The sequence below is a fragment of the Montipora capricornis genome, chromosome 9 (genome assembly GCF_036669925.1).
Source record: "Montipora capricornis isolate CH-2021 chromosome 9, ASM3666992v2, whole genome shotgun sequence".
Taxonomy (NCBI): domain Eukaryota; kingdom Metazoa; phylum Cnidaria; class Anthozoa; order Scleractinia; family Acroporidae; genus Montipora; species Montipora capricornis.
In genome coordinates this window covers 35,194,062-35,211,515 of record NC_090891.1, presented here as the reverse complement: position 1 = coordinate 35,211,515, position 17,454 = coordinate 35,194,062, and the positions used below count along the sequence as shown (strand labels likewise).

The 17,454-nt window shown below is 36.7% G+C and overlaps 1 protein-coding gene across 1 annotated transcript; it reads right to left on the bottom strand.

The window, feature by feature from the left end:
- Nucleotides 1-1,065: 1,065 nt before the first annotated feature.
- LOC138014996 (uncharacterized) lies at nt 1,066-14,447 on the bottom strand. Its single transcript, XM_068861888.1, has 5 exons — nt 14,178-14,447; nt 8,198-8,318; nt 5,060-5,204; nt 2,998-3,130; nt 1,066-2,529 (listed from the first exon to the last, which is right to left on the bottom strand). The coding sequence occupies exons 1-5, from the start codon at nt 14,346-14,348 to the stop codon at nt 2,434-2,436; spliced, it is 666 nt and encodes a 221-aa protein (XP_068717989.1). The 5' UTR covers nt 14,349-14,447; the 3' UTR covers nt 1,066-2,433.
- Between the last annotated feature and the right edge of the window lie 3,007 nt (nt 14,448-17,454).

The following is a 17,454-nucleotide window of genomic DNA, read 5'->3' as shown; positions in this document are numbered from 1 at the left end:
AGATCCACGTTAGGTGTTCGATTCGTTCTCTGTCTTTGTTGAACCCATAAGTTACCAGAGAATTTTCCATTTGGTTTCAGTGTTCTACATAACAGCAAACTTGGTTAAACCTATTTTAGAAATACAGCTAACTTTGATTTCGGCTCGACGGGCGACAGATTGTTGTCGAAGTCCATTAGTTGTCGCTTTTGAGATTCCAGGTGCTGGTTTTTCTCCGCCTGCCTAGTTTATCCAACTGACTTTCCATTATTGAGCTCCATAAAGGGTATATTTTGTTTAAGGATCCACTAAAACGCCATTCGCGTTACATGACTTCGACTAAGTCCACCAGAGAAATTTACGCATTTCCACTACCCTCTCGATCCTAAGAAAATACGCGCAGAAGGCTCTATGCACAAAGACACCACTTACCAGGGGAGTGACAGGCAAGACTTTTACCGACACGGAAAAATAAAAAAATAAAATAAAACAAACAAATCCCACCCACTTTCCGACTGGGATTGCCATACTGGCAACCCAGTAACAAGTATTGGCACCACGGACTTACACTCTAGACTCTTACAACCTGGTGACATAGTGTGTAGTGCACAAGGCACGCCCCACTTTCGCGGGTTATGGTCTCGGGATGGCTGATCCCCCGATACAGGGAAATAGGACTTTAGCAATTAAGAGTGGTTGTGAAGAGCCACAAGCAAAGAATTTAAACAACAGCAAAACAAAAATATCCCGTGTTTCATGAAAAAGCAGAAGCGTACACGCATTCTTAATCGACTTCTTTCATGTCACTTTTCCTAGACTAAGCTCTGATGTCAGACTGTCTTAGGAAATGAAAGAAAATCTTTAAAATTTGAAGAAGGGAAGTATAAACTATTTGGTCACAGTGCCACTTTGAGGCGACCTGAAGTAATTTTTTTCTTTACAGAAAGGGTGTTTGTCTGTGGTTATGTCATGTTTCACACTATCACAACCTGTGATACCTCGTGTAGGAGGAAAAAGGGACAGAGAAAGGTGATCTTGATCACCTATTTAAATACCGTGTATTTAAAATTGACCAAACTACAGTGCTTGGGATAACAAAACTCTGTTCTGTTTAAAGAAAACTGTCTCAAATACAAAAATAAATTTAAAGTAACTTTGTAATTTGTAGTACAAAAAACAATTATTACACAAAACAGGACACTGAAAACAGTACTGTTATGGCTGTTGAAAAAAACCAACAGCAAACATGAAACAACTGAAACAATTAGAGTGTAATGTATGCATGAAACTTACCAAGTGGAGAAATCTAAATTATTTTCTACTGAAACTGGTTATTTGTTTATGCTGCTCCACACTTTCAAGAAAGAAAATGTTAAAAAAAAACAAAAACAAAAACAATTTGAGGAAGACATTACTTTTTGAGGTCATATGGTCGCTTGTATGCTTGTATTATTATGTAAACTTCTTCAAATAGTATGAAATAAAACTTGGATAAAAACTCACAACCATTCAAGATTACATACCACTTATTATATGGCTTGTGTTTGTAGCCGATTTAACGCGCGCTCTGATTGGCTAATTGTGACTGAATTGTAGGGCATTATGAAGTTATTATTAACCGAGAGTGAGGTCATTACCGGGAAATCTCAGACCAGTTTTGGCCTGCTCTTCGTCCTTTGGATAATAAAACTCGCTCTCCCTGTGGCTCTCTTCGTCGCTCCTACTAAAGAAGTATCTGTATGCTAGTCTTTTTTCCAGTTATTGAAAATATAGTTAAACTTTGCCCATATTTTTTGTTGTTTTCACCCATGCACTCGTAGCTTTTATTCTCAACTCAAAAGAGCCGTCAAGCATAGAAAAATTTTCATAATGTCCGGTCAGCAGCCAATCAGAGTGCATGTACTATTGTAGCCATATAATAAATGATAATCATAATCTTCTCTAGCATTAACATAAAGCCAATATTATCAAGTTTACAAACTCAAAAATAATACAACAAATTGAAAAGGAATTTAACAAAAAATCAACATTCCATCAGTGCATGATTAAATTGGTCAAGCTAAATCTGATTTTTCTCAGCAAATGGATGTGTACATTATCATGATTTAAAACGAGCAAGAGCTGAGACATCTCAAATTAGTCTGATATGTTAACCACTTTTCTTGTTTCTCAATTTACTATACAGACACTAGAGAACAAGACATGCAAAGAAAACCACTTCAGATAATAAAGGAGCCTCATAAATGATTGCTCTCGTCATATAACTTAATCTACAATATACCACCCTTGAGGGATAACTTTACAGATTACACAGCAGCATGTCAAGCCAAAGTCAACCTAATTTGGGTATAGACTTTGTAGACTGGATCAATATTTTGAAATAATATTCCCAGTTTAGTAATCACAATAATAATAAAAATGTTATTATTATCATGAAAAATCCCAACCAGCAGGTCAGCTTGTAGCTTGCACCTCTCTCGCGGATTTCTTGAGGCTGACTTTCATAAATTCTGGCTTGCTGGCCTCCGATTCTTTCTCTTTCTCCATATCCTAACACAAAGAAAAAAAAAGACGTCAAAATTAAAGCGTTATTGCTGAGAAAGGCAATTGTTGATCAGGAAAAGAGGTCTTAACCAATTCATTCACAATCAAAAAATGCAACAATGACAATATTTATTTTTTCACAATGCAATCTGCAATCTGATTAACGGGTGGAATTTTTCTATCTACATTGTAGCCTGCCAACCCAGGTGGACTCCTAGCCCTGGTTTCATGAGCTTGTGTGCATAAGCTTATGTTACATGTAGGACCAAAATAGATTTTTTGAAGCCTTTTAAATGTTTTTAAAAGTAAACAATGTTGCTTTACAAATAATATCCCCTAACATAGAGGTTTACAAGAGGAGTGTCGCTTTGGGCCGCTGGAGCTCCACTAATAATTTCCCAATTATTACAAGTGTCACAAATCAAGCATGTTACTGCTGTGTAAATTAAATAAAACTAAAGTATTTTGACTCACCTCCTGCTTCTGAGAGAGGTTTCGAAATCTGGATTCAAGTTCACTATCATTCCCTTTTTCTGCTTTGATTGATTTCTTTTGTTCAAATTTTTCCCAAGTTTTCACAAGTTCTGGTCTACCAAGTTGAATACCTCTAAAACGTAAGAAAGTAAGGAAATAATAACATTCTTGTCAAATGCAATAAATGATGTCTTAAGGTGTAATGCACATGTGGGAAGGCTGGGAAATTAGTTCTTGGTGATGGCCGAAATGTGTAGAGCATCCACCTTGGTGTTACCGATGTTATAGGACTGGTCTGAATCCTGTATTGTATTGTATTGTATTTTCAGTTGTCCTTTTGCCAGTCACTAAGCAACTACTGTAATTTCCCAAAAAAGTAAAATAATTTATTATAAAGTTGTTAAAATGAAAATTAATAATATATTTTTTGTACAATTCCTGTCCATCTTTCTAAACAAAAAGCAAGGGAGAAATGACATAACAATGCTGGGCAGTTTGTTAACTATGTTCATGTGGACTAAACCATTTCCAGGGTTCCATGGGAGAAGTTTTTCCTGTAAATGATTGTGTCTGAAAAGTAGGTGATGCCAGTTTAAAATAAGGAAATGTAATATATGCTGACAAACAATGCTGTAGGGTAACCACCCAAGAAAACAAGGTAGGTAGTAGTGACTTGCAGCTGCCTTCTTTCGTCTTTCACTCCAAATAGTATAGTTGCTTAAATAGACAGATTTTATCCTGGCTAATGTTAACTGAAAACATCACTGACAAATGTATAAGTACAAGGGGGTCTTTCTTGGTCAAATACACCACATCACGAAATTGAAAACTGGCTGTCAAAAATAATAATTATATTATTAATGTTGTCATTAACTTGCTGTCAACTGTAGTGAAATATGACTGAATATCATAAATGAAAATCATATTTCTTCGCATTTTTGTTTTGTGTGTTCTTAGGGGCATTTTTATAATTTACATTGTATAATTTTTCCTCCTCCAAGAATTATGAATGTGCTCTTTATTAACTCCAGGACTGTCAATAAGTTTTGAAGCAGGTGTAACACTCAGGATTTCACCCGTAACATGTTAATCCATGGCTGATGGCCACGTAAAATTAATGAAGGCCTGAAGGGCCTGAGCCCTTAGGGGCGTCTGGAGGCATGCTCCCAGCTAGAAAAGCTTTAAAATTAGACCCTTGGAAATACACTTTCCTGCTCTCTGAGGTGCAATTTTTTTATTTCCTCAATCAAACAATAACGAAAATAAAACAGGGCAAAAACATAATTATTAGACAATGTTACAAAAATAGTGAAGTACATGATGTTGTAAGTGCCTTGTCTTATTTAAGCTGACGAGTGGTTGTTTTTGCTGGATTCGGCATTCATGGGTGTGAATTCAGATACATTCTTTTTATAACTAATACATTTTATAAAGTATTCGCAGGGATGAATAAAGTTGTTAATTTCTGGTGTACCCATGAATAAAGATCAACTTTGGTTTCCAAACTAATAATTAAAAGATAAGCTACCCACGTAAAAATGGCCACACAATACAGAACCATGAAAAATGGTCAGCGGAATCCACTTATATTAAGTATGGTGCACTGAATAATGCGTTTTGTTGCTAAAAATGGCATTGGAATCCAACAACGATCCATGGGGGATGTTCTCCAAGGTTTTTTACGGAAAAGGTTACTTTGGAATTTTACCCAAAACACACCTTAGAATCAGGAACACAGACAACACAAGGCAGCAATAATTATTATATTTCCTTAAAAAGGTAAATGTTTACAAAAAAGTTTCAATTTGTTTTGCCACATGAATATTCATTCTGCAGCAACCATCACCTGTACAGTGTTCATGTAACATCGACTGGGCTCAGTCGTAATAGGTTTCATGGGTTACGGCCCCCAATGACAGCCCTGAACTCCACAAACCGCAGTCCTGTGGGAGCTTACACTGTAAATAATTGTATTCAACATAATATTACTCAATCTTAGTTTTGCCATGTTAGAGACGCACATTCCTTTTTCACAGAGAAAAAAAATAATCCACAAACTTACCTTTGTTGGCTGAATTTAAGATCTTTCCTTAACTCATCTTGTTCTTTGGAGGCATTGAGGGGTGCCCTTGTTCTCTTCAACTCAGGAGTTGTAGGAGGCGTACTTTCGAAGTAATCCTCCTTTGGATATTTTGGATGATTCCTCCCTAATAACACAAAATTAATTTTAAATGTTTGTGAGTCTTCAAGATGCCATCCAACTAAAACTGCTCCTTGAGGGTCTAACATAAAAGATCCATAAAAATGTACCACTCCTAAAATGTCCTTTTCATATTGCACAGCTCCAAATTAGAGACCAGCTAGCAGCAACTGCTCCTACTTTTTTATAAAAGCAGTTGCTTGACACACCTTGAGCACAGAGAAACTGTGCTACTACAAAATCCTCTTTGCTTTGTAAGTTCCCTTCACACACGTCAAGCTCAGACATTTTTGTGATAATTATAATTATTACTTTTGTCTCCATATTGCAATAATTAAAAAAATCCTTCTTAAAACAAAGAAAAGGTTCATTTTTATGATTCTTTCCCTTCACTTTTCTTAAGGTAACATAAGACCTTCACGGGTGTCCCTTGCTAAAATTCTTCTCGACATGCTTTGTTACAGGCGCAATAGCCATAAACTATACATCAATTGATAATAAATTATTATTGAAAGGCTATGGAATGCACTTTCCAGTAAACACATATTTTTTTCACTTTACCTAAATTGAAAAAAGGGCAGGGCAAAAAAACCTTGAATGACCAATGTCTCTCTGATCGAATTTATTGCTCACTATCAAATTTTAATGCGAAGGGAACCCTACAGTATGATGTCATTCACAAGGCGTTTATTGTCACAACCTTGTGAGGCTTTTTTTGATATTCCAATAATTGGTTGCTTAGAAAATTTAGTTTCAAATATGCATATCAAAAATTTTCTGATAAAGGTTAAGTACCGTATTTACCCGTGAATAAGTCCACCTTTTATGACCTCAAAAGAAGCTCCAAAAATCACCCTCGACTTATACATGGGTCAAAGATTTCGAGCCAAGTTCCAGCTAAATAATTTATTCAAAATTAACATCATAATGTGGTCTTTGGGCATAACAAACGCAGTGGACAAAAGCCGACAAAAGACTTCAAGATGAATGTAATTTAAGCAATTCCAGTTGAAATGAAAAAGGATTTGTTTTACTTTAAATGTTGAATATACTCACAAGCACAAAATATGAAATAGACACTGGAAATTTTCGTTTTCCAAAGGCAGAAAGCTCTAAAAAACATTCTTGTTTCTTCAAATAAAACGCGATCCTTCAACGACTTAGTAACCTGGCGCAATACCTTGTGTTTGCGTGCAATCATGATCGTCACTCGTGTTGCCTGAAAATGCTGGTTGGTAATGATTGTTTTTCATTCTTTATACAAGCCTGGATGACTTAAATGCTTTAAACTTTGTATTTTTTGGTTTACATGTATGTGTTTTGTTTCGTTTGCCATGTGAGAAATTATAAGTCAAGCACCAATTAAACCTTGCACATTTCGCATTGTTTTTGAAGTTATTTTCAAAGATTGACTCCTGCTTCTGTGATGTTGTGCTTATCCTCTAAAGCCATTTATCCTTGAACAACGAAACAGGTTACATGTAGTTTGAGGTTTACATGTTCGATTTTCAGAGAACTTTTTCAAAATTCAAGGACAAAATGCCGTACATACAACAACCGCTGAACCACAAAACTATTAAGCGCTTGAGGCCCTCAATTTTTTGTGAATCCACAGTTCCAGAAATCGAAGAATGCAAGATTAGTATCCCATGAACATTTAGCAAAGAAATTAAGAAATTGCTTTTTTTGCCATGCATCAAAAATGGGGGGTTGACTTATTAATACATGGGATCGACTTATGCACGGGTAAATACGGTAGTAGGCCATTGCGGGAGTTCAATTTGAAAAAAACGGGAATCCCTCACACAGTATTATAGGCTGGTATCTTGGGAGTCCTCAAGCGAAATTTCAAGACAATCCAATAAATTTTCATACCCTATCAATTCGCTTAAAGCGGATACACTTGGGTAAAAATGAACTACGTTTTTTTTCACTTCCAAAGTTCTACAAACTATTCACGCCTCTTGATCCATCACCTATCAACACGCAAAAACCACACATAACAACAGCCAATGGGAACACAAGATGTACTGCAGAGTTCCTTGGAACGAACCGCAAAATGTTTTTCTCATTTCTTTAACTATTTACGACCACACTTCTTTTTAGGTTTTACTACGGACTCTTTTCTTGTTTCTTGTTTATCCTTCCCAGAAAAAAGTCATTCCCAGGGAGTAAACCAACGACAATGTGTGAAAAAATTTGATGATTTTTATAACAAACAACATGACTTGAAATTCAAGACCACAGTTAATTTCCCACGAAACACGTGACCAAATTCCTTGCGTTGACAGCTTCTAATTGGCTTTTCCCACCTTTGCTGACTGAGAAAGATCCTTTGAATAGATGTTTTTGTTAATAACTTGGGCTTCTGTTTAACATTTTGGAGTTTTTTTTTTTGAAAATTTAATGTTCTTTAAGTAGTGTTGATTACTATGAGATAAGAAAAAAATCGCAAAAATTTCACCTGTGCAGGTCTACAGTAACCTTAAATAAAGTTTTACTTTTCTTACATTTTAAAAGAAAGCTTTAACAATAAAATTTTGCGATAATAATGAAAACAAGAAGAAACAGTAAAGCAACAGGGTTGAGAGTTGGAGAGATCCTTTACTTCTCAGTATTTTAGCGAACTACTCACATAAGTCTCAACAAAGAAATAAGTACATGTAACAATTAAAGTAGGAAACACTTGCCAAATGGTTGTTTGTTTTATCTAATGAACTCCCTTTTCTGTTTGGTGGGGGAATGACAGACCGATTTGATCAGCCTTAGCCAATCACAAGTTTGGTGATTGAATATTGCGTCCACAGATCTTGGGAGTTAATCATACATGTGGGACCCCTCAGATTGACTACAGCGAAGGAAGAGTGAAAACACCTTCTCCAGGTGCTTCCACCAAGCTTTAATTACTGTCCTGCATTGTTTTTTAAATGAAAAAGAACATGTGTTCACAGCATATCATTCTTTATGGACACACATGAGTCCATACTTCTACAGCTGTACCTGGCTGAGGATTTTGTTGTATCTTAGCTGTTAATTCACACAGAGCATCCATTTTGAACTTCTGTTGCCTTGAAGACACATCCATTCGTTCTAACGTCAAAGGATCAATAACTTCAATGCACTGAAAGAAAGAATAAGCAGGAATTATATAATAATAATACTAATAATAATACTTTATTTATATATCGCTGATTACATTACAATGTCCAAGAGCACTTAACAAGTTCCAAAAATAATAATAGTAATAATAATTGCCAGTTTACACTGTATACTAAATTAAATATACAAATAAAAGAATAAGATAATACAAAATATAAAATAATAAAAATCAATAATTAGTAATATTTAAATATGTACTCATAGCTAACAAAAATATGAGCTCTTAAAAAGATGTCTTAAGTTTCTTCTTAAAAGTGTCAATAGAGTCACACCTCCTAATTTCTAAAGGAAGACTATTCCATAATCGCGGTGCACAAACAGAGAATGCACGTGAGCCATACGTCTTAAGATTAAATTAAGATTAATATTTCTGCTGACTTTCTGGAAACAATTCAAATACGTTTTTTGCTTTGATCTAACTGATATAAGATGGGGATGCAGATCACTATGATAACCCAGCTTTAAAATCAATATGTAAAATTTTCATCAATATTAATTTTCACTTTTTTTAAATGCAAGGAGATCACACTGTTGCAATAGCAAGAAAAGTGAGGAAAATTTACTGATAGACCAACTTCGTAAATGTAATTTTGCCTTTCCCTTTGAATATACTGGTAGATCATAAAGATGCAACACCAAAAATCCGCCTGGAATAAGAGGAAATAACACTTCAAAACAAGTGTTGTCTACAGAATTAACAATGACTTAAGGGCAAGCTGTTCCACCTTCTGCTGCTACATGTAACAGTTCAAAAAAATAATGAAGTCTTTAGACATGGCTGTTAGATTCAGGAATTGCACAGCATGTTGTTTGCAAGCCTTTGTTAGGATTTGCCATATTTGTTTGCTGGTGACGGGAAAAAAAACTGAAAAACATTCCTTAATTTTTTCCTCTAAAGCTTTGCCTCTACAAATAAGTATAAAACTCACTAAAGCTTAGACATAATTTAACTACTTATGTTTTTAAATATCCACCCTTACTTTAAGCACCAAAAAAACAGTGGAGAAGCAGCGACACTGTTAAGTGATAACTAAGCAAGCCTGTTCTTCTTTTTCAAAACACCTTGTGGTCTCACCAGAAAATGCTACTTTTAATGACTCATTTTCAAGGATAAGGAATAATATTTCAAATTACAGTATATTTAGTTGATTTAAAAGTTTCCTTTTATGTTTTTTTTTTTTTCCATCACAAAGGCAAAAATCAAACTAGGTTTAAATAATCTTGCTAAAATCTTATGAAAACAAACCAAGCTTGGGTTGTGGCAACAATAATCACTGAATAATACAACACCTAACTTCTTGAAATAATAATTATTATTACATAAACTTTAAAAGACTGTTCCAAGACTACCACAATTTGAATGAAATAATATATTGTGCAAAGTTCAAGATAATATTCCACAAAATTGGGGAAAAGGAACCTGATTGTAAAGGGCAACGCCATGCAATCGGAATGGCTTAATTAATTACAAAGCAAAACATGTGTTCACATAAACAACAACTTGGCCCCCTGGTATCAACAGTACAGATAATATATACCCGTAAATTCGGCCAACTGGAAAATATGGACTGGACTCTGGACTGGACTTTGGACTGGACTCTGGACTGGACCCTGGACTGGACTTTATTAAACGAAGTTAATGTTTAACCATTAATTTAACGATTAACCGTTTCTATTTAATTATTAACCAGCGAGAATGAAAATGAGGATGGATGTTTTTTTCAAAGGGAACATAAACGAAAAATCGAACAATGCTGCCCAGTAACTTTCAATCAAGTCGAGCTACTATTACGTGAATACTGTGACCACGATATATCTCATCCGTGCGCTGTCTAAAGAATGTTAGGAATGTAGTCCAATTCAATATATTCGATATGTTAAGCGCGATCTCTTTGCGAACTATTTCTACAATTGAACCCCAGCTAGGAAACTGCAAACTAAGCACTTCAGTTGTTTACAGCGGTAAATTAACATTACAAACCCCGTCACTTGTACGCTTGGCTATGATTGCGTAAATGCTGTGAAAGTTTCAAGTCATCACGTAACAATGTGGGGGTGGCAAATACCAAAACATTGTTGCCAGGAAAAAGAAATAATAAATGTATACAGCTGAGAAGGAAAAATACATTTGCTTTCATCTTTTTAATCTTTTTCATCTTCTTTATTGATTGGCAGCATATCTTTAATCTTAGAACTTGACAATCGTGACCTGGCATTCCTGATTTGTGTAACAATTCAAATTTTATAGTAGCTAATTTTTGTTGAAGAAGTACACAGGCTAAATCTAACCAATCAAATCATTGTTCGTTGTCACCTGAGGGGTGATGAATGGTCTCTGAATGGATGGTCTCGGTTTTTGAGCGTTCCCGAACGTCTCTCTGTCTCAAATTTTTTGCAAAGCCATTTTGGGATCTAAATCTCGGTCTCGCAATCAAAACCCAATGTCGCGGTCTCGCAGACAAAAACATTCCTAACATTCTTTAGACAGCGCACGGATGAGATATATCGTGGTCACAGTATTTACGTAATAGTAGCTTGACTTGATTGAAAGTTACTGGGCAGCGTTGTTCGATTTTTCGTTTATGTTCCCTTTGAAAAAAACATCCATTCTCATTCTCATTCTCGCTGGTTAATAATTAAATAGAAACGGTTAATCGTTATATTATTAGTTAAACATTAACTTCGTTTAATAAAGTCCAGTCCAGGGTCCTGTCCAGAGTCCAGTCCAAAGTCCAGTCCAGAGTCCAGTCCATGTTTTCCAGTTGGCCCGTAAATTCTTATTTTTCTCTGGAGAAGTTTGTGAAAAAATTTCAAAATAAAAACCCAACACATCTATATTGTGGAAAATACCTATGAGATTATAAGGCATTCGATATTCCAGTCTGTCGTTATATTTACCGGAAATACAATACAAGGATATAAATTGAATATCTTATATTCCTGTTTGTCTTTAAGTTAGAGCAGTTAACTCACTATGATAAAATTAAGTTGTTTATTTAAGGCAAAATGTTAAAATTCAGAGTAAGCTATCACATTAATTTAACACGCCCTTTTAATTTCTAGGTTTGTTTTAGAAAAGAAATAAATAGACAGCTGTTTGACGCATTGCCAACATTGATTTTAAAATATCAATACCGAATACAAAAATAAAGAAGACAGATTCATTATAGTTTATAATTAAGAGTTCATCTGAATGAATGATTGTTGGTATTCTACCAAGCTATTACACAAAATGCTACATCTATTTTGAAAGGCCCACATCAGTGTCGTTTCTGACCGACATATTAATTCAATGGCCATCGTCTCTTGAAATTCAAATTAGGAAACCACCACATGCAAACAAAAATGACGCGAGGATCAGGAAAGAACAACATATCCGTACAATGGGGCCATTTAGCAACTATTGCAATTAAAGCTTGGCAATAAAAGCAGTAAAAATTAAAAATATATCCACCTTTGAAACACTCGACCGACGATATAAACGAAACAACAAAGAAAAGAAACAATCGAAAGGGAATTACAGTGGACGCAAAACAACCCTAGCTCTCTTGACAGCTACTACGGCTGTAGTTAGAGAACGAAAATTCACGACATAATAAACATGAAATCCCAAGGTACCAACCCTCACCAGAATATTTCCGTTAGTTGTAAGCCAGACAAATTAATGAACAGATCTGTCAAGAATATTGGTAGGGGATCCTAAATCATAAAAGCTATGACACTAGCTTATTAACTGGACCAAAGTTGTTGCCGAATGAAATCATAAAGGACTACCTTCAACCCTTTAAGAGCATTTTACGTGTAAAAGCTTAATTCGACTGTTCCGTACTTGACAAATTCCAATGTTGCCTAGAAGTACAAATCGTTTCACACGAAAGCTAAAAAAGATAAGTGAAAGCCAGCTGGAATGAAAGGACACTAGTACAGCTTGCACCTGCGAGCTACCAGGCGGTAGTCAAGCTCTTTCTCTGAAGGATAAAATGCCATTAGTGGGCTAAAGATGAATTACGTTAGCTGTAATTACCTTTCTGACCTCCAATACGAGGATAAATCAATCAGCTTCCCTTATCACAACAACCAGACAGTTTCGAATGAGCAACCGGGTGACGACGGATGTGTCGGCATATTTCGGATGAAATGACGCGTGAAGAACTGGGTTCGATAACTCTCATAGATTCCAAATTTGGTAAAGACTTTTATCACAATTATTTATACAAATTTTTTTCAACGAAAGACAAAAAAATTCAATGGCCAACAGACTGAGAAAAAAACCTCCGCGAAAACCCAAAGAGCAAATGAACCGTGACGCTAGCCGAAAAAACTGTTAACTCCAGCATCGACGCAAAATATTTGAACATATTCACAAATCATGTTTCTATGAATTTTCAACAGGTACATGTTAAATTCCCCAGCAAGAATTGTCACATTTCAAGTCTATTAAAGAGGTGAATAATAGAGATATCTCGGGAATTTTATTGAATGGTATATTTCTCGACTGGAGAGGGAAGCGTAAACTTGAAACCTCCAATATTTGTCGCATACAAGAGTACGCAATGCGTTCTTTAATGAATAATTAGAGAGACAAATCCTGGTGTTTTATATTGTACTAAGGAAACATCAAAACAAAGACCTCGTCCGTCAAACCCTATGTCCTCCTAATTGGCCAAATTAGCCAAATAATATCTTCCAAGAGCTCAGCACGCAATGTTCTGGTAGTCAATTTGTTCGAACTTGTGTTGGAAAGCTGATGGAGCTTGCCACCTCAAATCGGTATTCTTCCAACACAATGAGTCGCGTGCGTATTGTGGCAGATCGACTGGCAATGTCTAACGAACTGAAACTTTGGGTGACAGATCAAACAAAACTGTGTGATCTCTTCGAAAGATCTCCGGAATAAAATCAGAAAGTAAAGCCCTTAATTAAGCGAACGAAAGACAAAAAATAGTGAATAACAAGCACTCACTTGCGTTATGTTTCGCTATTCTCGTTACGGGGTGCTGTGATCCTCAACTATGAGATCGTTAGAGCGATAGCAGTCAGTTGATAAATGATTGCATGCAAGGGTGCTCTGGCGGCCCCCGCTTAGAATAACTCCAATTATTTTATCCTAAACCTTATCTTTTACGTGTGCACTTTACGAACGATTACAATTCTTTTAGAATACTAGTCTGGATTCAAATACTAAGAGAAATTTCGATTATATTGTGATATGCAGAGGGACTGTCTTTTACTCTTCGAGGTTTACGTTCTGAGTGATAAGAGATGTCCTAGACTCGTCGGTCCGTAGCTGGAACATAAGCTTCAATACAAGCGAACAACGCTGAGATGAAACTATAAATTCTTAAACCAATAAACTTCAATACAAGAGAAAAATTAAATTTAAGGAAGCGTTATTAAGCGAGTACTTGTTCAGCGCACTCGGAAGTTGATACACTTTACACGTAATACTACCATGTTATCAAATGAGGAAATCCTTCGCTTAAAAGAAAATAATCAACGTGGGAAATCGTCCCTAATTTGAAGAATTTAGTCACTATTCGCACAAAGACATGTTTTCTTTTTAGTGAGGTAAACAGATTTTAGTATTTTGTATCAAGGTTCGTAGAGAGTCACAAAAGATCCAAAAGCTCATTTTTGTGGAATACGCACTTAGGTTTATAAGGTGTCGTGTAAAATAATGTTAAATTATTGTGCAGCCTCATCGGATAACAACGAGAGAAACGTTTGGTTTCGTATTAATTTGTATCGCAAACAAAACATGATAGGGACTTCCTAAAACAAGAAGATGGCACGGACAAGGAAAAAACATAAAATGAAATACCTCAACAAAAGCTCCAGGGATGTATCCAATTTCGTTACTAGACAAATTCTGTGCAACCCACCACCCTCCATCCGCTTTATGGGTGATTAAAAATTTGTCTCCTTTTTTGAAACTAAGCAAGCTCTCCCCACAGTCATCACAATAGTCGTATTTGGCTTCGTATACCTCCATACTATAAATTGCATGTGTATCGCTTTCAAGCTGCCATTTCTTCGCATCGCGTGAAAACTGACACCAGTTTCTGTCACGAGATATCGCCTTGTCACACACGCTTGTGACGCAAGAAGAGTGTGACCCAATCAAAGTGTATTGCTTAATCAGACGAAAAGCAGACAACTTCCGTTCGACGGAAATTGTCATTTACTCAAAAGCAGTGATATGAAGTGATAGATAACCAACGAGGCGTAGCGCCGAGTTGGTTATAATCATTTACTGGGTTGCCGGGCAATCCAGTCGGAAAACGAGTTAAATTAAGTCAACATTAAAAGCAAGGTGACACACGCTAACACCAACCCGGGGTGGCCAACACGTCATGCATGCGCACAACCATTACACCCGGTCATTAGCAGCCATGGACTAGCCAGAGCTTGCTCGCAGGCTACCATGGACAGCTGTATCGGCATTTCGGGCCTCATTTGCACGGCGTAGCTAACATTCCAGGAAGGTGTCTTTAGCACCCCTTTGAGTGGCAGTTTTACATGCCACACATATGGTAAGCTGGGTTGGGAACAGCAAAACAGTTCTCCCACGGCAAGCGCGTGGGAAGGTGGATCACCGGGTGAAATGGTTGTGAGCATGCGTGATGTGTTGGCCACACTGGGTTGGTGTTAGGGTGTGTCACCTTGCTTTTGTTATTGAAATATATTACATTACTAGATCAAATCTAAGTTGTATCGGCTCTTGCTCAAAAGAAAAGAGACCCGAGGCTCTGCTAGCAGGGAATCACCAATGGCATGGAACCTCCATTTATGATATGACTTTAACCATCCACAAATCTTCGATGTGAAAACGTCATCAATCTAAACCAAATTTACGTAACCCCAGTATGGGTTATTGAAAAGGGTCCCACTTATTTGTCCGACTGGTGTCAGGGGCACCCAACGTCAATTTTCGGAAAACATCTGTTCGGAAGACGATTTGAGAACTAGAATTTTCGGAACATTTGTTGTAAAATTTATTGATTGCCTGCCTGTCCTAGGATTTTCGAACATCTAAAAAATGGTATAATTGCCCATTTTTACCGGATTTTTACCTCAAAAAGGTCACCTAGAATTTTCGGGAGCCTTTTATCTGGCTAAAATTTTCGAAAGGGTAAGTTTTGATCCCTAAAATTTTCGGACCACTAGACTTTCAGCTAGAAAATCCGAACAGATGAAAAATTTTTAGGGGATAAAAATATGCCTATATCTACAGTTTAAATACTAAAATAGGTTAAACAATGCTATGTTTCAGTGGTTTTGAACTATATTCTCGTTGGGTGCCCCTGTGGTGTGTTCTAGGTGGGTGAGTGGGTGAAAACACAAGCGACCCAAACATAATTCCAATGCTCAGTCAACGTAACGATTTGTAGGGTTTAAATGGGAAACATGAGATGCCGAAAAAAGTCGGCTAATCCTAGTTTACAGCGAGGAAAATAAATAAAATAAACTTACTCTTACTTCACCTTAAGCTTGTGTCCTTGTGTCGATTTGAGGCCCGCTGGGCTAGTTTCGAATGAAGGATAAGAACTTCGATTGCGGGGATGTTCACGCTTTTTATCATCTTGATGCACATCGTTAGTTCGCACGCAAAAGCCGGCGTTTAAAGACCTGAAGACCGGTTTCGACATTTGCTGAACTACATGTCGGAAAACTTGTTGAAAGCGTATGGAATCAAACTGTTTGAAAATTTTATTTCTACAAAAATGTAAAAAGGTGTTGTGACCGTTTAGCCATTCTCGAACACACGCATGCTGATATCCGGCCAGTAAATCTTGACATTCTGATTTCTTGTTCTTAATTAGCAGTGTTGGCTCCATTCATTGCATGTGTTGGCGTGATGTTGCAACCGTTTAACAGCCTTCGCACAATTTTGCTTTAGCTTTGGCTGACAAGTGGCCCAATCATTGATGGTTTCCTTTTTATCACAACATCATACAATGTAGTCTGTCTGCAAGTGTCAGACACCGGCCTCGAGCTCAAGGGATTCGAACCCATGACCTCTACCTGCGATGCTGATGCAATGCTCTAACAACTGAGCTATGAAGCCAGATAGTTTTGTTGGGCTCACGGGTTCCCGTGAAACGACTGATGAATAAAAGAAATGTATAATTGAAGTGCGGGACGAAAGCTCCTTTCCTTGTGCTATTGAATGGATTTTTTACTACAATTGCTTGCAATCTCGCAATCTGATTGGCTAATTTGCCGTTGTCAATAAGATTCTAGACAACGCTGCTGGCGTCATACTCTCGTCAATTTGTCACGCAATGCAATAGCCAATCAGGAACGCTCATTTTAGAAAATGAACCAATCATATTGCGAGAAAGCTATAGACAACGCTTTGCTCTTTCTTCGTGTCATGATTTTGGTCACGCTCTGAAATAAACACTTTCTTTGGTATATACTAAACAATTATTGGATGAGGTTTTTGCGACATCCAGAATAATCAAGGTCGAGGTAAGGGTTATCAGCCGAAGCCTTTGGCTTCGGCTGATAACCTTCACCGAGACGTTGATTATTCTGGATATCACAAAAACCGAATCTAATAATTGTTTTATTATGCATCGTACGAAAAAAAAAATGGTCACGACAGTGAGTGGAACTAGTAATTTATTTGTCAACGAGTAAACCGTATACAAATCAGCGGCACATAATTCGATTGACAAAAAATTTTAAGCATTAGACAATATGTGAAAAATTGAAAAAAAAATTGATGAGAAAGTAAATAGCCATACATAAGTAACTGAAGAAAACAAACCTGGAAGTCATTTTTTTGCTTCTTCACTGAGGGAAAGCAACACAAACCGCGCGAACGTGACATGATTACCCTTTGAAATCATGCACTGCGGTCATACATGACATGATAACCCGTGACCTTGAGTGACCTTGACATGATAACTGTATAATCTGCAGTTATGACGTCACAGGCGCTGATTTCGAAAATTCACTGTAGGCTTTCGGCCAATCACAAAAGAGTTAGAGAGTTGAATGTACAATAACAGCTGTTGTCGATAAGAGAACAGACAACGCTGAACCACTTTCGATTTGATAAATGGATGATGAATAAATGGGTTGGAATT

Coding starts and splice junctions, on each gene's coding strand:
- LOC138014996 (XM_068861888.1), bottom strand. CDS start 14,348: ATGGAGGTATACGAAGCCAAATACGACTATTGTGATGACTGTGGGGAG. Junction 3,131..5,059: donor CTTAAATTCAGCCAACAAAG/GTAAGTTTGTGG, acceptor CTTACGTTTTAG/AGGTATTCAACTTGGTAGAC. Junction 2,530..2,997: donor ACCTCTCTCAGAAGCAGGAG/GTGAGTCAAAAT, acceptor TCTTTGTGTTAG/GATATGGAGAAAGAGAAAGA.